This window comes from Brassica napus, chromosome C3 (assembly GCF_020379485.1).
Source record: "Brassica napus cultivar Da-Ae chromosome C3, Da-Ae, whole genome shotgun sequence".
Lineage (NCBI taxonomy): Eukaryota > Viridiplantae > Streptophyta > Magnoliopsida > Brassicales > Brassicaceae > Brassica > Brassica napus.
Window position 1 is genome coordinate 64,410,762 of NC_063446.1, and position 20,763 is coordinate 64,431,524.

The 20,763-nt window shown below is 33.4% G+C and overlaps 1 protein-coding gene and 1 pseudogene across 1 annotated transcript; one reads left to right on the top strand and one right to left on the bottom strand.

Annotated features, from left to right (window-relative positions):
• Positions 1–941: 941 nt before the first annotated feature.
• LOC125583862 lies at positions 942–3,383 on the top strand. Its single transcript, XM_048751392.1, has one exon. It carries the CDS (start codon positions 2,205–2,207, stop codon positions 2,805–2,807), a length of 603 nt encoding a protein of 200 aa, XP_048607349.1. The 5' UTR covers positions 942–2,204; the 3' UTR covers positions 2,808–3,383.
• Positions 3,384–16,338: 12,955 nt separating this feature from the next.
• On the bottom strand, positions 16,339–17,251 carry LOC125583261 (annotated as a pseudogene).
• Between the last annotated feature and the right edge of the window lie 3,512 nt (positions 17,252–20,763).

Consider the following 20,763-nt stretch of genomic DNA (forward strand, 5'->3'; position numbering starts at 1 on the left):
ATTGGCCCATATTCTGGCATCACCGTCGATTGACACCAAGGCTGTGTCATCGATCGACGGTCCTTCATCTCCTCGACAGCTTTCTCTTGCGAGACAGACTGGCCACTCTTTAATAAAACGGGCATAACGTCTGCTACAAGATTATGATTGACCTCAAACCGGTGGCATTGGAAAGCTAACTCAAAGCTCTATCCTATTTCAGAGCTCTGTCTAACCGGTGGCATTGGAAAGCTAACTCAAAGCTCTATCCTATTTCAGAGCTCTGTCTAACCGGTGGCTCAATCTAACTGTGGGAAGGGCTCCATCCATAGCTAAACATCTGACGCGTCTGTGCAGCTCTTTACTCAATAGGCTCCAAAAGACACCAAAATCACCACATTCTTCCAAATTGTCCCTGAACCTGTAAATACTCTAAATAGACTCTATATCGTAGTAAATATATATTAAAGCACTTATAAACCATGGTTAAAAGTGGGTAAAATCCATGGCCTATCAAAAATACAGGTGCAGTTCGGGTCTGAGTCATGGAAAAAGTACCTATTCAATATCTTTTTTGACCGCGAATCTTTGTTCCAGTTTGGATCCTATCCGAGACTCGATTGGGTATTTCATATATGTTTTCGGCATTACAGATATTTTTAAGTTTCTGGTTCGGGTTTTCGGTTATTGTTTGGAGTTATGGGTAAAATTTCAATTTTAGAAAAATATATTTTGGGTTGATAAAATTTTGGGTGTTTTCGGTTCTCCGGATTAGGTTTACAGGTAAAATTTTGGATCTTTTGAGTATATGAATATTTTTCAGGTATTTGTTTGGATTTCAGGTATTTTTGTGTTTCAAGCCTTTTTGTGTTTTGGGTACTTCATGTTTTTTTGGATTCTAATACCCAAACCAATCCGAACCTGTTATGTATTCAAAAATTAAATTTATTTTACAGATATTTGAATTATGAGTTCGAACAAATCCGAAACCAAAAAGAACCGACCCTAATTTAAACTATAGATATTAAAATATTTAGTTATGTCAAACGTTTAGGATCCGAAGAACTCAGACCCGCAGATCCAAACATGAACCATATGCTTCGAAACATTTTATCTCCTTTGATATAATGTAGAAATATTAAAGGATGTTGGTATAACTAACCTAACATATGAAACATCTGATACATTTTAAATCAAATTTTCAAAAGTCAATAGTTTAAATTAAATGTTTTACAAGTCAATATATCTTGTACATTCGTGTGATTGAAATAATTTGGGTTGCTAAAATGTGAAAAAAAATAACAATTGTTGTTATAATAATTGTTGGAAATTTTGGGTTATTTATTAAAATGTAATATGTTTTGAGTTGTTGCTATAATGAAGGCATGTAATGATATTTGGTTTTATGTTATAGTTTGGACTGGAAAATGAAAGGGTCCAAACAACTTTTATAGGTAGATTTTTTAAGACTCCTTCTCTTTTAATAGTATTGATACGTGAAATGATTTTTGTTGCATCTTGATGTATCTTAAATCTATGAGCACTAGTAAAGCCTAGCATTCGTTTTGTAAAATTAATTATTCACATTATAATATACAAACCTTAAAATGGGTATTTACTTCAATACATTTTGCTCTTTTTTTCTTCTTTGAGTTGATTGGCGTTTGTTCATAATAATTTTCAACCTAAAAATGGAATGATGATTTGCATGTCAAAGAGAGTTGCAAAAATGAATACATTTTAGCTTTTAAATTAAATTTTTACTGGTGAATTTGCATTGTACCTACATTAAAAAAAGTTAGCACTAAACCCATATTTTATATACATAGCCGAGGTAATTTTGGGTCACGACACGAAAAATAATCAAAATCCATGAAACCATATATAGTTTAGATCATAATGGTAGTGATGAGCAAATCATCATACATTTTTTAAATCAAGAGAGCATTATACAAATAATTGAAATAAAATATACAATTACTTCCTCAACACTCATAATGATTTACACACTGCCCAATATATTTTATTGAGTAATTAAACTACAAACCATATTAAAAACTTCAAGGTACAAGTCAACGTCAACGATCATCCATAGGATTTGTACGGCAATCAAGAGTTACATCTCCGCGTATGCTATAAAGCAACCCTAACCTTAATCCTAAAGCCTATGCAATGAATACACCAAAGAGAAAATAAAATAAAAACAAACAAACAAAAAAAATCCAATGAACAACAACTCATCTAGAGCAGGCCAGTGGTTACAACACTACGAACCACACCAAGTTCAAGAGATCACTCCGTGCTTCAATGCCATTAGTATGATGTCACCATCAGCAGCGCATGAAACAGCCAGAAAGAGATCTAGGGCTCCGAGGAGAGCCATACCAACTACTCTCCTAAATGCAAACCCAAGCAATTTTCGAGCTCTAGTTCAGAAATTCACTGGACGCTCTGCGGGTGGTGAATCCAACCGTAGAAAAGGTCCGGTCACTCTGGATTTTAGGTCTCCAACTACACTCTCTAAAGAAGGTATCTTTCCGGTCTCCGGAGACCGGAATAATTATGATGAAGATCATCATCATGCGCTTAACCGGCATGTGAGTAGGGAGCAGCGTCACGTGACTTGGTCAGGTGAGGAACCAACTACGTTGTACCAGTTGGGTGAAGAAAGTAGCTCGATGTTTGATCAAGATCATGATCTTTTTGGGGAGTATTCCGGGATTAGCAGTTATGATGAGGGTTTAGATCATATGGATTATTGTTATCATGATTTTTACCTACAGACGGCAACGTTGGAGGAGTTTATGATGAGAGACCTTGATTTATAATATAGCTTGATTTTAGTCATCTGATTATCATAAAGCTGATGTTAATCATGATCATGATGATGTTACTTTGGGGAATAAGTATTCGGGGATACTGCTTTACAAGTCCAGTGATAGCATTTTCTAAAAATATTTGTTGAACAAGTATATTGTTTTCTATTCCAATATAGATGATGTAAATTTTTACGCCGATTTTTTAATCTCCGTTCTGTTAATTTGATTGATTAATTGTAGTAGATAATACTATCGTGATTATACTTGGAAGAGTGAATTATAAAATTAAAATAAGTAAAGATGTAAGATGATGTCGGAGACTTGGTCATATACTCCCTTGAAAACGCGTGTATTTTCAATGTTTTTTTTTTTTTTTTTTTTTTTTTTTTGAACAACTTATTTTCAATGTTTTTAATTGGTGAAAATTTACAAACGTAAGGAGTTATTTTATTTTTACTGTAATTTCCTCAGTAAAAGCCGACAGAGAGAATGAATCAAAGGAAATGACAAAAGAGCCAACACTTGAACAATGTCCGCAGTCCAAAAATCTTGCTCAACATTGTTTTCAATTGATATAGAGATATTCATAAACCTTATTTCATGGTCAAAGTTTATGACCACTCCTTTGGATATATATATATATATATATATATATATATATATATATATATATATATATATATATATATATACCCTAGGGTATATATATCACAAAGTCAACTTTGCATCATACTATCGTTAAATTCCTTTCACATTTCACTCACATGCTAAAACTCAGGGTTCGTAACTTTTAAAAGAAAATACTTTGATTTATAATTTTATACAATGTTCAAAAATTTGTTTGGGGGTAACTATGCATTTTATAGAATACCATCCATTACAAATTATTCGGGATACATGCAGAGTCTAAACGTTAATTTATTAATTATTTTTATATATTTTATATTTATATTAAATATTTATTAAAAAAAATATTTAATTATAAAATTATTTTGATGAATTATAAAATTAGATATATAAAAAAAGAAACTAGATAAATATGTGGATTTACACTAGCATTATTGCATGATATAACATATTTATGATATAACATATTTAGACTAATTTAGATATATTCATATATTTAAACTGATTTAATAGATTATAACGACTTAAACTAATTTGGAAATCAGAATTTTGAAAATTGTTTTGCATCAGTCTAAGTGCCACCTCTATCGATTTTTAGAACTTTGGTTATACACATATTAGGTGGCAGATCAATATGATCCCGTTTATTCGTCCGTTTGAGTTAGCTAAAGTGAATATATCGACTATACAATTTTGTTTTTAACTGAATAGACTGTAATGTAACGTAATTGTTTTGGTAATTACCAAATGAGTAAAAAAAATTGTACATCTGGTGATTACCAAAAAAATTACGTTACATTTCAGTCTATTCGGTTAAAAACAAAATTGTATAGTCATATATCAGTTGTTATATCAGTTGTTAAATATTTTTTATATGTTTACTAAATAAACATCATTAAATGTTCAAGTATATATATATATATATATCAGTTGTTAAAAAAATCGGAGAATGGTACCTCTTTTGGAGAATGGTACTTGGACTCGAAGAAACCTCTAAATTTCGATTGGACTCATACTTCGTATAATGGCAGCTGACCAGATCAAACAAGTTGAGGCATAGCTTAGTCCTGAAAGTATAAGCTAATGGTCCTAGCTAGAAGTTAAGAATATAAATATTTGGTGTCTATGAAGTCTATCTATAGAGACATTATAAAATATAATATATACCTTTGTATCATGTAATGAACGATGTTCTGATAGCAATTCTTAAATTAAGAAAATATAAATGACTCTTGAGAGTCAAGTAAGGACAATTTTTTTTCGAATGAATGTGAAATTATATTCAAACAAAAAGACTGTGTTTATATTCAAGTAAGGACAATTAACTTCCTCCACAAGCAAAGACTAGTTAACAAGCAACAATAAGGACCAAGTCTATACAGTCGTAGTTACATTTTTGTGATGAGTATCGTAGTTGGTTTAATCGTATCACCTACCCAAACAAAAGCGTTTGATAGTAATTTTAATTTCTGCAAAATACGGCTATAGCGTGCAAGAAAGGTTAGATGTTTGTCTATATATGTCGATGTATGAAATAGCTGCATATATTAAATTAATATACGTACTTGTTTTACATGCATGGCGTTTAGCTAATTATTTTCATGAAATTTTTAGTTTAAAGTCTACACTCTACAGTACCAAACCTAGTTGACAAGTTTCATAAAGAAAGCACAGGAGGGAAAAATGGAAAGTCTGATTGATTAAGGAATCGGAGGTCATATAATTTTCCACCGTGTTCTATTTTAGAGTAAAATCTTTTAAAAATTGGGTTTTTATTGATAAATCTCATCAACTAAAGATTTTTCGTAAAAAATTTCTCCAACTTATTATCTTGTAATTTAACCCCTCAAATTCTATTCCGTTAGATTTTGTTACCCTTCGTCTATTGTTCTGTTATTTATGGACGGATGCCGTTTACACACAAACGCAGAGTTTCATTTTAATGATAAATCCTCCCAACTAAAGATTTTTCGTAGAAAATCCCCTCAACTTGTTATCTTGTAATTTAACCCCTCAAGTTCTATTCTGTTAGATTTTGTTACCTCTGTCTATTGTTCCGTTATTTATAAACGGATACCGTTTACACACAAACGCAGAGTTTCGTTTAAATTATAAAACATGTTTTCTTTATTAAATGAAATAGAACAGACAATGAAGCTCAAAATCTCAAATCGAAAGTTAGGTGTTCCAAAATAGCAATGTAAAGACCATAAAAGACCATAGAACATTGAAAAAGACCATAAAACAGAGCATTGAAGAAACAGAGCATTGAAGAAGACAACGCTAATTTAACAAAAATTAGTGTTGTGTGCTATTTATTTATGGTCTTTTTCAATGCTCTGTTTTATTAGGGGTGGGCAAACAAAATCCGAACAGAACCGAATCAAGTAGAACGAACCGAAACGAAAACAGTTCAAACCAAACTAAACTAAATATGGTTTACTTTGGTTGAAAAAAAAAATAGAAACGAATTAACCAAACCAAACCGAATCTATAAAATAAACGAAGTGCCACTCCTACAACTTATAATATTTATATTAGGTTCAAAGATAATAATCTAAAATAAGAAAATTACATCTTTATGTTTGGTTTTACATTTAAGTACAAAAAAATAATGATTTAGTGTCAAACGATTATTTCTTCTATGTTTTACAAATTAAATTTTCATAACTAAGCTAGAACAAAAATAAAAATCAACTCGACTAAACACATTTAAAAAATAAAACATGTTTTTATAGGTTTGAATGAAACTTTGTGTTTGTGTGTAAACGGTATCCGTTCATAAATAATGGAACAATAGACCGAGGCAACAAAATCTAACAGAATAGAACTTGAGGGGTTAAATTAAAAGATAACAAGTTGAGGGGATTTTCTTCAAAAAATCTTTAGTTGGAGGGATTTATCACTAAAATGAAACTTTGCGTAAACGATATCCGTCCATAAATAACGGAACAATAAACAGAGGGTAACAAAATCTAACGGAACAGAACTTGAGGGGTTAAATTACAAGATAACAAGTTGGAGGATTTTTTATGAAAAATCTTTAGTTGAGGGGATTTATCACTAAAAACCCTTAAAAATTTTACTCTGAAATGAAAATGATTACACATAAGGAATCTTCGTCTATTGGTTTCTTATGAAATGTTTAGAATATAAATAATTAAACAAGTTCTTAGTCAAAAATAATAATTAAACAAGTTAAAAAGTAAGAAAAAGATGGAGAAAGTAGAATTGAGGTGAGGTGAGAAACGGACTTAAAATGGTGAGAGACTGACTATTTGCAATAATGTTTTATATTATTAGTGGTTTAATTTTATATTTATTTAAACTATATCTTGAATTATATAGATTAAATCTCCTAGACTATATTTGCGAAGTGATTTTGCCACATGTGTTTTCTACAATCAATTTCACAAAACAAATATGACATTGCTACTGAAATTGATGACATGTCTTATAGCTTAATATGACATGAAAAATTGCATTTAATGTTAATTTATATTTTTGGTAATTTTTTAAAATATGGTAATAACTCATATATTACATTTAATCACTACAAGAAAACACACCGAATTCCGACGGAGGTTCCGACGGACACCAAGGTCGTCGGACATTTGCGACGGAATACTGACAAATTTCCGACCAAATCCAAAAAAATGAAGTCGTCGGAATTCCGTCGGCCATTTCCGACGGAATTCCGACGACATACGGTTCGTCGGAATTTTCCGACGACTTTTCGACGACATTCCGATAAAAAATGTAACCGTTGTAGTCGTCGGAAGTTCGTCGGTATATTCCGACGGAATTCCGACGACATTCCGATTAACAGCAAAGTCGTCGGAATTCCATCGGTATTTTCCGACGGAATTCCGACGAACCATGTGACCGTTGCCGACAAATACATATGACCGTTGTATAGCCGTTTGGGATTGGACAATTCCGACGGACTTCTTTATATCCGTCGGAATTTCGTCGGAAAGTCGTCGGAGGTCCGTAAGCAATTTCCTATAAATACAACCCCTCCTCATTCAACTCATTCACACTTCATTCTCTCTTCATTCTCTTTAGTCATAACAATTCCGTGAAAATCATGTCTTCAGAAGTTTATTATCGTTCGTGGATGGATAAACCTCATTTGGATCCGAACACCAATTTGCTTACGGAAGAATACGTTCAAGGGATTGGAGAATTCATGAGGCTTGTTCAACAGCAACCGGATGCAAAAAGTGGTATGTTAAGATGTCCCTGCTCTTCTTGCAATAATAATAAGGTTATAAAAGAATTTGATGTTTGGACTCATTTGTATATGAAAGGGTTTTCACGTAATTATAAAGTTTGGTACCTTCATGGGGAAACTGGTTATGAATATGGTAGTACTAGCGAACCTCAGCCTGTTAGTGAACCTCAGCCTGATATTAGGTTAGAAGAATCTAGAACGGATATAGATTATGGTGTAGGTACTGAGCAGATGGTACATGATCATTATAGAGGGGAAGAACCAAACCCCGAGTCTAGGAGATTTTTTGACATGTTGGATGCAGGAAAACAACCTTTGTATCAAAATTGTAGAGATGGTCATTCAGTCTTATCATCTGCAACTAGATTAATGGGTATTAAGACAGACTATAATTTGGCTGAAGAATGTATGGATGCGATTACTGATTTTGTCAAAGGTATTCTACCTGAGGATAACCTTGCACCGGGTTCATACTACGAGGTTCAGAAACTTGTTGCAGGTCTTCAACTACCGTATGAAGTGATAGATGTATGTATTGACAACTGCATGATCTACTGGAGAGCGGATGAGACACGGAATGTATGCAAATTTTGTGGGAAACCTCGTTATCAGGAGACGAGGGGAAGAGTTCCGATCCCATTCAAAAGAATGTGGTATTTGCCTTTGACGGAAAGATTGAAGAGGTTGTATCAGTGTGAGCGCACAGCAAAAGCAATGAGATGGCATGCAGAGCATTCCACAAATGGTGAGATTAGACATCCTTCAGATGCAAAGGCTTGGAAACATTTCCAGTCAACATATCCAGAATTTGCGGAAGAGAGAAGAAATGTTTATCTTGGATTATCTACTGATGGTTTCAGCCCATTTGGAAAGCATGGAAGGCAGTATTCTCTATGGCCAGTTATTGTGACACCGTACAACTTACGGCCGAGCTTGTGCATGCGACGAGAGTTTTTGTTTCTCTCAATTCTAGTCCCCGGGCCAGATCATCCTAAAAGATCACTAGATGTGTTTCTTCAACCACTAATATATGAGTTGCAACAACTATGGGCGCATGGTTTTGAGACATACGATGTTTCGCGCAAAGAAAACTTTCAGATGCGGGCAGTACTTATGTGGACAATAAGTGACTTTCCAGCATATGGTATGTTATCTGGATGGACAACACATGGGAAGCTATCATGTCCATATTGTCAAGATGACACAGATGCTTTCCAACTAAAGAACGGAAGGAAAACGTGTTGGTTTGACTGTCACAGACGATTTCTACCACCTGATCATCCATACCGCAGGAGTAAGACTTCGTTTACGAAGAACAAGCAGGTGTTTGATGGTCCACCTGAGGAAGTTAGTGGGAAAGATTTGTTGAAGCAGTTTAGGTATTTTGATGCAGAAAGGACGCCAGATGTAGGTGGACATGAAAACATTCGAGTCAATGCGGTTGGAGAGCTACATAACTGGCACAAAAAGAGTATTTTCTGGGATCTACCATATTGGGAGAGTCATCTATTGCGGCATAATTTAGATGTCATGCATATTGAGAAGAACTTCTTCGATAATCTGATGAACACAGTCCTTAACATCCAAGGTAAAACGAAGGATAATTTGAAGTCAAGGTTGGATTTAGTCGATATTTGTGATCGTTCTGAACTTCACGTTGATGAGAACGGTACGGCCCCTTTTCCCATTTATCGGCTAGATGGTGCTAGAAAAGAAGAGTTCTTTGATTGGATTACAGAGAAAGTGAAATTTCCTGACGGATATGCATCAAATTTGGGGAACTGCGTTGATAGAAGCGAAGGAAAGTTTACTGGCTTGAAGAGTCATGATTGTCATGTAATTATGCAGCGCCTCCTTCCGTTTGCCTTTTCAGCATTATTGCCACGTAATGTTCATGAAGCAATTGCAGGGATTAGTGTTTTTTTCCGTGACTTATGCAGCAGAGTATTGACTGAAGAGGGTATTAATAATTTGAAGACAAACGCACCAGTCAGCATGTGCAACCTTGAGAAGATATTTCCTCCATCATTCTTTGATGTAATGGAACATCTTGCTATTCATCTCGCAAGAGAATTGGAACTTGGTGGTCCTGTGCAGTACAGATGGATGTATATTTTTGAGCGTTATATGCATCATCTGAAGAAGATGGTCAAAAATCAAAGCAGGGTGGAAGGATCTATAGTGGCACAGGTGATCAATGAAGAAACTGCAATCTTTGCTGAAAATTATTTTCCACCAGAAGTGCAAACAAAACACCGAAGACCTGCTCGGCATGATGATAGAGGGGAGAGAGCAACATATCATGTTACTGTCCCAAGCATGTTCAAGGAAATAGGACGACTTAGTGGAAAATTCACGAAGCGGAGACTTACGGACACTGAGAACGCTCATTTGCAAACATATTTGCTCACCAACTGTGAAGATGTTCTACAATATGAGAGGTAAAAATATTTATTCATTTATTGTTAGATTAATATTCAATAAATTTATTTCATATTGATAATATTTTTGTATATAGTGTATATATGGCGGAGTTGCGTATGACTCACAGGCATGCAACAGAAGATGAGCTTCGACAACTTAGAGATAACGGATTTGCTGCGTGGCTTCGTAGTTATGTGAGTCATATATCCTATTACCCTATGCAAATGATTAGTTTAAATTTAATATATATAAACTAATTAATTTTGCAATCATATATGTTTTTTTTTATAGGTGAATGATGGTTTGGCCAGAGGTCTTGTGTTCGATGATTGGATACGCGAATTTGTGCAGGGACCAAACTATGTGGTCAAATCATATCCTAAATTTTGTACGCGAGGATATGCATTCACAAGGAAAGGTCATTCTAAGACAACATATGATGCTGGTGTTTCATCTTCTTCTGGTGACGATGTCTACTACGGCAACATAAAAGAAATATTGGAAATCCAATTTCCTGGAATGGTTGGATTGCGTTGTGTAGTATTCTATTGTGATTGGTATGACACCACCCCAGATAGAGGAGTGAAGATTGATGCGTTTGGTGTTACATCAGTTCATTCGCGGCGGAAACTTCAATATTATGATCCCTTCATTCTTGGTTCGCAAGCTGATCAGGTATGTCAATATATTCATAATTTTTTACCAATATAATTAATTAATGTTATATATTGAACTAATACTTTGTATAATTGATATGTATAGGTGTGCTACATCAGTTACCCTCGGGTGACGTACAGAGACGATCCATGGGTTACTGTAACGCAAATCAACCCAAGAGGACGAGTGGATGGAACTTCTGATGATGATGAACCATTGCAACCAGAGTCTACCAGCAACGCCCAGGCAGTTGAAGATTTGGAAAATGTTCAACTCGTTGAGAATTTGACTGTGTTTGGACATGATGCTGTCGTACATTCAGAGCCGGAAGCCGAGGTTGGGGAGTTTGATGAAGATTCAGAAGATTCTGATTAGTTTTTTTTTTTTTTTTTTTTTTAATGGTCCGTCGGAAATCCCTCGCAATATACCGACGACATAGCGACGACAACGGGTTTCATTGAAAATTGGAAAGGTCGTCGGTATTTCGTCGGAAAATACCGACGACATGTTTTTCTATAAAGTTTCAATCATAAAAATCTATAAATTTAGATGCCAAAACTATGAAAATAACACATAATAAGTGTTTAGTATAGTATTAGATCGCAACCGTTCAAATATAACAACTCATTAAAATATTTATGTATGCATATCATTGTTTTCATAACATCTCATCTTAACATTATGTACTTATACAATCATATTTATATAAGCTTACACTACAAAAAATATTGTTGTGTAAAATCGTGTTATAAAACATTTTTATTGTTAAATCTTTATGCAAATACTATATATATTATCAAAGGTTTGGATTTTGCATTTAGAAACTTGAAAAGAACACCCTAAACACTAAGTCGTCGGAATTCCGTCGGAATATACCGACGGAATGTGTCCGTCGGAAAATACTGACGGACACGTTCCGTCGGAATTTCAATTAGCCCGGGAGAACCAAACCGCTTGAAAATTTTCGCGAATCGGCATTTGGTATATTTTAAATATACCGACGGAATACCGACGAACCCGTGTCCGTCGGAATCCACGGAAATAAAAACCCTTCTCCTTTCTTCTTCGTTATCTCCGCGGCCTCTCTCTCTCTCAAAACTCTCCGGCGATTTCGGCGATTTCGGCGACTCTCCGGCGATTCCGGCCTCTCTTCACCGGCGAATCCTCTCCTCACCCTCCTATCTCTTCCCCAAACCCCAAATCATGTAAGAATCATCCCAAACCTTTTTTTTTCAATTGTTTAGGGTTTTGGAAGTTGATCTCGGATTTTAGGTTGTTTGATTGAACATTTTAGGATTGAATGGATAGTTTAGGATATATAAGTTAGGATTGTTGTTTTAGTTTTTTTTGGAACATTTTTTGATTTTTAAAAACGTTTTTTGATTTTTTAAAACGTTTTTTTTTATTTTTAAAAACGTTTTTTGATTTTTAAAAACGTTTTTTGATTTTTAAAAACGTTTTTTGATTTTTAAAAACGTTTTTTGATTTTTAAAAACGTTTTTTTGAAAAAAATATAAATATTTAACACCATTTTTCTTCATTTATAAATTTTAACAACATTTTTCTATATTTATAAATTTTTTATAATTTTGTATACATATATATATATATGTAAATCATGTATAGTAAAAATTTTAAAATTTTAAAATTTTTTATATTTTTTTTTAAGTTTCCACTAATAAATATTTAACAACATTTTTTTTTAAATATAAATATTTAACAACATTTTTCTTCATTTATAAATTTTTAACAACATTTTTCTATATTTATAAATTTTTTATAATTTTGTATACATATATATATATATATATATATAAAAGGTTTAATAGTTTTTTTTAAAACGTTTATAAAACCTTTTGTAAATATATAAATGAAAATATGTTTGATGGGTTAATTTTTTTTTTTTAGGGCCGAGGATGAAGCCCGCCCCGCAGCCCGTCTTCGACGTAGTTCGGTGAGCGGTTCCCGTGCATCGGTATCGTCTCATGACTCGGTTCCCGCATATATTCCCGCTCCAGCTCCCTCTGCCCCTCACGCTGCCCCTCACGCTGCTGCTCAACAGGATCCGGGGGTCATGCCGGTTCATCTATTGGTTCAACAACCAGGTCGAGAGCATCTCCCGTTTCTCCAACTCAACCCACGACGAGGCCATAGCACTTGGTTAGTATTTTTTTTTATTTGTACCGTTATATTTTTTGCTTTAATTAACTTGCTAACTTGTATTTTTTTTTAAAGGTTCACCAAGTCGAAAAATGGCATTAGCCGGAGCATCAACCAGATGATGTACTCCATGCTCCGTTTTGGATATCCAAAGTGGAGTGTGATCCCTTCCGACGAACGAGAGTTGTGGTTTCGTCAGTTTGCGGTATAGTAACCCTTCATTTTTTTTAAGTTTTTACATTTTTTTACATATATTTACTTATTAAATTGTGTTTGTTTTGTAGCAAGAGTTCAACTGGCACTCCGATCTTACGGAAACAGTCCGTAAGAAATTCAACGAAAAGGCCATGGACTCTTACACAAAGCAGATAAACGCGTGGAAGACAGTTTGGCAGAAGAACAAGAAGCCACGGTTCATCAACGGGGGGGTGTGGGAGCAGTTGATAGCTCATTGGGAGAGGGAAGACACTGCAGAGACGTCTTCTAGGAACTCCAGGAACCGGAAGAGCGATCGTGGCGGGAAAGGTATGTATGTGCACAACCTCGGCGCTTGCTCCATGTCTACTAAGGAGGATGAACTTGTAAGTTTTTTATTATTATTTATCTTTATATTTTTTAAATAAATATTTTATATATTTTTTGGCTAATAATGGCGGTTTTTTTAGATCGAAGCAAATGACGGTAATCCCGTTGATCGTCTCCAACTCATTAAGGTGGCTCACACTAACAAGACGACGGGTCAAATTCAGGACCCCGTGATCAGAGGTGTAGTTGATTTGGTGGAAGCTGAGATAGTTTCTCAATCTCAGCCTCTCTCTGATGACGGCGACTCCACGGGAGCTTCAACCAACCTGTCTCTATTGCAAATAAATGAGATGGTTGAAAAGGTAATTTTTTTTATTAATATATTTTTTTTATAATGTCGATTACTTACTTGTCCATATTTACTTACTTTAAATATTTTTGTAGGCGGTTCCTAAAAGGAAAGGAGGCCGTTTAGTTGGGTTGGCCCGTCGTGCTTCTTCGTATCCGGCATCTTCTTCGCAAGCTCCGTATGCCGATCCCATGATTCTCGAGGAGCTACATGACAAAGATGAACGGATTGGGGCATTGGAGGAGCAGAACACCACTATCCTTTCGGAGAATGCCACTATCCGTTCGGAGAATGCCACTATCCTTGCTGAGTTGGCATCCCAGAAGAAGTTCAACACCGAGATTATGCAGAAGCTAGATCGTTTGATGTCTTCGAGTTCATCTTAGTTTATTTCGGCTTTATAAAACTTTCGGAATGTTTTTTTTTTCTATTTCGGTTTGTATGAATTTTAAACTTTATGAATGTTTTTTTCCTATTTCGGTTTTTATGAATTTAAATTTTATAATATTATTAGTTTTAAATTTCCAATTTTTTAAATTTATTAATATCAAAAAATATATAAAAATGCAAAATTAATTTGTAAAAAAAAAAGGGTATATACCGACGGACAACGGTCGTCGGAATATACCGACGGACATATATCCGTCGGAATTTACCGACAAACTCATTTCCGTCGGAATATACCGACGAACGTGGTTCGTCGGTATATTCCGACGACCGATGTCCGTCGGTAAATTCCGACGCCCAAAGTTCGTCGGAATAAACCGAGGAACCACGTTCGTCGGAATTGTAGTTTTCCGATGAACTCTGGTCTCGTGTAGCCGCATCGTAATATCGTCGGAAGTTCGTCAGAATGATGTTTCTCGGTATTCGTCAGAAAGTCGTCGGAATTTCTGACGAAATTCCGACGAATTTTTTTTTTCCGACGAAACGATACCGACGGACGGGTTCGTCGGAAATTCGTCGGAATAGACCGATTCCGACGAATTTCCGACGATTTCGGCCATCAGAATCCCCTGTTTTCTTGTAGTGAATGTCAATTTATATTTTTGGAAATTTTTTTAGAATATGAGAATAACTCATAAATCATCATTAAAATAAATATATTCAAATATGGCATTATAAATTTCGAAATATAATTTAATTATATATTTTTAAATTATACAATTTTATTACTAAAATTTCAAAAATGTATACAATTTTTTTAAAAATTATAAAAATTTAATCGTAAAATCATTATTTTCTTATATATCTACAAATTTTATAAATATTGTTTAATTTAATTTTTGGTAATTATGCAACTTTTACAAATTTATTTAATATATTTAATTAATAAATAGATAGAAAAATCTATCTAAGATTATAATTTCAAATATATACATGCATATTCTTAAATATAATTTTTATGTTTAACTAAATCAAATTTATATTAAAATATTGATACAAAAAAAGAAAATTTAAAATATTAATAAAATTTTATTTTAAAATATAATTTATATTTATCTGTTAAAAAATATTTTAAATTTTTTTACTGCAAGACACCTAGTTATCACTTAAATGATTAAAAAGTTTGGTTAAGAAACTTGTTGTTGTTGATGCTCTATTTAAGCTTCAACATTACATCCTTTTTATCCGGCAAAATGACAGAAGGTAACACTTGCATCAAAATTAGATATTGAAATCGTTCATGTAATAGGGGTGCAGATTTGCTATCCAAAGTCAAACGAGGAAATCAGATCCCCCAAATGGGGGGGCTATTTAGCCATTGTCCTAGTTTTCTACTGGAAACCAGTAGTATGGATTCATCATCGTAATATAACCATTTAGTTGGCAAAAAAAAATTGTTGCTCAAAATAATGGAATCCAGATAAATGGTGGGACAATATAATCAACAAACTACTATCGTTTGCTCAGTTTTTGTTTATCAGTCTTTAGAAGAAATTGACTATTTGTCAGAATATCGTTTTTGTTTAGGTTTAAGCTTTTTGGCTATATGAGTCTCCTACTTGGGTATTATCGAATCTTCCACCAGTCAAGAAGAGACAAGAAATGTTATGTAGCCTTATTAACAACACTATCTTCCATGTAAAGAGCTCCAGGTGTTTACAAAACTAATCAGAGTTTCCTTTTGATCTTTGGTCAATAGACTCAATACAAGATAGCTCTTAGTGATATGGTACAAACAATCACAAGTAAAATAGGTAGATTGGATCTTCAAAGAATGTTTTGCAAAAGTGTTTTCAGGTATCTGATGCAACCAACAACGTTTAACAAGCTCAACTTAAGAGAACGTCAAAAGATGAATAACAAACTATGTACTCAAAACATACTGTAATAAAAAAGCATATGATACTTCTCTCCTTATTCAGCTCAATTCACAGTTGCAAGCATCATGCCTGTATCTAGTATCTTCTTCCCTGTGGGAACTGAAACAACGGACCATCTCAGTTACAAATATATTGAAAATGGAGTGTACTTGACCGCAAGATTCATTTACAGTCAAGCACTTACTTGGTCAGATCCCGGTTGACCTGCTGGATTATTGTTGTTCCAGTCTCCAGCTATATTCCTCTGATCTGCATGTGGAAAGGTTTGAACATGCTATAGTCCACCTCCACCACCTTGCATTGACGGTTCAGACGGGGTCTTCTGCTAGGCTGAAGTGGTGGTGGCCTGTGTGTGATCACTCCATTCTCATATTTGTCTCCTGAAAAGCACAAGAAAACTTAAACTTTGTTTTGTAGAGCTCCGAGAGTCAGTCTCTATTTAGGCAAAACCAAAGCATACCTCCATACTCTTTGTTCTGAGGATCAATGTAGGAATCTGACAATATGAACACCACTCCATGTAGATCTGTTTACTTGCCGAAAAAGTAAGAAGTCCAGTGAACTAGTTTCATCAAAGAAAATAAAGTTACCCTTGAACTTTTCCGATTCTTGTTCAGTCATAATAGCTTGAAACCCTTGGTAAGTCATTGTGCTACAAGCATAGATTTCTTCTTCGCCTCTTCCAAGCTAACTCAAACCATTCATTACACACCAAAACAAAAGGTCAATACGAAACTGACTAGACCAATGTATCTAGTTACTAACTCAAAAGAATGTAATAACGAACCTAATACCAAGCCCTGTGGCGCAAGTTTGCTCGTAGGTAGAGACCATTTCCTCAGGAAACAAAGGATGATTTTTTGGGAAATCCATGGTGTTGAGCCAGTGATTATAATCACATCCTTCGAACAAAACCGTGTCTTGTGTGATCTCATCGCCTTCTTTGTAAAGCTTGTATTCCGTCGTCCAAAACAGTCTCACCGGAAACTGAGTCACTTCCGTGAAAAGCCCTAGAACGTTCTCTTCTCTGGAGCACAGTTAATACAAAAGGTAAATCGTGCGGTGGTGCAAAGAAAGCCGGAGAGATTGACCGGTTGATACATGAAGTGGCCGTGAGTAAGGCTCGTTGGAGACGGTTAGAAAGCATATATAGCCATCACTGCCGGAGAGGGAGATAGAAATGTTGAAGAGTCTTTGGATTTTTTCTGTGAGCTTTAAGGGTTTGGAAGGGGTTTTGCAAAACTAGTAATTACCATAAAGCTCTTAAATTCTTAGCTAGTGGTAGCGCCGGGTTCGTATGTTTTATTCTCTAATGGGTTCAAAATTGTTTCTAATCATGGAATCACCAGTATCTCTGGATAAGCTATTACATCGTGTGTGTCTGTTAATATGATGTTGTTGGGAGATGTTACATTTGATGATCAATACAGGTTTCTAGCAAACGTAGATTATGTTATTGTATTTTGTAGTTGTTGGGTATTCTTTCTTTTCGTTGTTCATTAAGATATGAGAATTCGGCCAAAAAAAACCACCAAAAAAACACCAAACTTTCATTGACTTTAGAATTAATTAACAATGTTTTCGCTGACTTGCCAATTTAGCACGCCGTCAACAAATTTAACAGAAATATTTGACGTCGTTTATTGTTGGCGTTAAGTGAAACGACGTCGTTTTACATGGTTTGAAATTTAAAATATGTAGACATCTGGATTTGAACCCAGGTTGTTTGGTCAAATGGCAAGGTCTTTTACCACTAGGCTAGTGGAACTTTCAATGTACTTACTAACATGTTTACTTTTATTTGGTACTGATTGAATATAAAAATATATTCTCTAAAAACTTAAAAAGATCTTTAAAATTCCAAAAAATTGAAAAATAAGAAATTTTTTATAAAATCAATTTCGAAATTAAAATTGAAAATAAATTTTATTTTTCTTTTAAAAAATAAAAACTCTTCCAAAATTTTCTATAAAATTAAAACGAACTTTAAATTCCAAAAAATTAAAAAAATAAAGAAATTTTTTATAAAATTAATTTTGAAATTAAAATTAAAAATAAATTTTATTTTTCTTTAAAAAAATAAAATTTTATATTTCTTAAAAAAAAAATCTCCCAAAATTTTCATAAAATTAATTTTGAATTAAAATTAAAATATTTTTTTTCTTTAAAAAGTCAAAAAGTTTCCAAAATTTTCATTTTTTTTAAAAAATCCAAATTTTTTAAAAATTATAATAAAATGCAAAAAATTAAAGTTACAATTATCAACTTTTTATGTGTGTATAGTTAATTTCAACTTTTAGCAAATGTATTAAAAAATTGAAAATTTTGGAAGATTTTTTATTTTATGAAAAGAAAAAATAAAATTTTATTTCTATTTTAATTTCAAAATTAATTTTATAAAAAAAATTCTTTATTTTTTCAATTTTTTTGGAATTTTAAAGATCTTTTTAAGTTTTTAGAAAATTTTGGAAGAGTTTTATTTTTTAAAAAGAAAAATAAAATTTTATTTTTTAAAAAAAAATAATTTTTTAATAAAAATCTTCTTTATTTTTTAATTTTTTGGAATTTTAAAGATCTTATTAAGTTTTTAGAGAATTTTTTATATTTAATATGTACCAAATAAAAGTAAACATGTTAGTAAATACATTAAAAGTTCCACTAGCCTAGTGGTAAAAGACTTTGCCATTTGACCAAACAACCTGGGTTCGAATCCAGGTGTCTACATATTTTTAATTCAAATCATATAAAACGACGTCGTTTCATCTCATTTGAAAACGACGTCGTTTCACTTAACGCCAACAATAAACGATGTCAAATATTTCTGTTAAATTTGTTGACGGCGTGCTAAATTGGCAAGTCAGCGAAAACATTGTTAATTAATTCTAAAGTCAATGAAAGTTTGGTATTTTTTGGTCAGCTCAAAAGTTCATGTTTCTTTTGGCAATTCGTACAAAGTTGAGGTTTTTTTTGGCCGAATTCTCATTAAGATATATAGTTGTTTCTACTAAATAGTAAATTAGTAATTTGTTTTAGGAGAGGTTGCATTATGCAATTAATGAACTATATCTTCAAAAGTATCTTAGTAGAAATGGGAGGTTTCTGTTTCTAAATTTCCAACGTTGGTCTTCATATTGTTTTGTTGCTGATTTTGAATTGTAAATTTACTATAATGGGCTAATTATAGGTTTATTTTAGGTCAATAGATGTGTACTTCCATAGTTTTATACATATGGTTGTCGTGGTTGGATATGCCGAGGAGAAAATGATAGGTTCTCGTGCTCTTTGAGTGTGTAGTGAAAAAAACGAATAATATGTTGCGAAAAAGGGTAAACATTTATATCTTATACATTTTCTTTTGTTTTGCTTCAGTTATGGCTGTTGTATTAGTGGTTAGTGGTAATTGTTTTAATTTTCCTTAATGTAGGAGTGAATTGCATGTGAATTTTGGAGCTTAGATTGTAGGCGATTTGGGGTGACTAATGAAGGAGTGATAGGGAGAGCTCATGTGAATGTATTTTACGCCGTAGTTATTTTGTTGGTTTACTATGTTCGCAGACCTTGATTTCCATGTAACTATTTTTTGTTTCGACTCATTTTTTCTTGTCTGTTAACGTGGTTTTTTTTTGACACATCTGTTGTTGTATTTAGTAATTTTTGGTGTAATTTTTTAGATTAATGGTTGACCATATTTCATATTTGTGTAATGAAATCTATTTTATGTCAGTAAGTTGCGGTAATATTTGTGTCTCTTCTTTAAGTTAAGCATTAAGGCTGACTTCCAATCAAATCAACCAATATGTTGATAAAGCAGACATTTTTATAGAGGATCCGTTTAGGATGAAATGGTTTCTTTGTGGACATTATGCATATCACTTAATGACCATTGATGTATAATTCCTTACAAATGGATTATATATGTTACTTTTTAATGTGTTTGAGACGACTGGGTCAAATTGATAGACAGTTTATTTGCTTGATCATCAAGAAACCAGAATATAGGTTCTCGTTCTAATAAATTTGGTGGCTCTATTTTGGTTTTCTAAAATCACGTCCTTTCTAGTTTGTTAACTAAGAAGGAAGAGTTTTAAAATTCAATTTTTATTGGAGCTGCTTCATTAAAAGAAAATACAAGTTTAGCGAGGAAATTTAACGAGGAAAAGTAATCCTCGTAAATTTACGTCGACTTTATGAGGAACTTACGAGGAAATATAAAATCAGCGTTATTTCCTCGTAAAATAACGACGAAATGATTTCGTCGTAAAGTCGATGTAATATCATGTGGCTTTTATGAGGAATTATGATTTTCTCGTAAACTCGACGTAAATGTAGCGTGTACTTTACGAGAAAATATTTTACGTCTACTTAGCGAGGAAATTTTGAATCCACCAACTTTGTAGTTGTAACACGTTTTTTTCGGGCACCTAACTAAATTTCGTCGTAAATTAGTAGGAAAATTACAACTACCAGATTCGAAAATTTTCTATAAATATGGACATTTGAACATCATTTTAAACACACCAACAAGAAAAGAAAAAAAATGTCGGGCTCCGGGAATATTTTTGAGTTGCGGAGGTGGATGTATATGCATTGAGATGCTAACGGGAGAGTGACGAAAGAATACCTTGCGGGGCTGGAGACATTTATGCATCAAGTAGATTC

Excerpts from the sequence above, each read along its gene's own strand:
- LOC125583862 (XM_048751392.1), top strand. The coding sequence starts at position 2,205 with ATGAACAACAACTCATCTAGAGCAGGCCAGTGGTTACAACACTACGAA.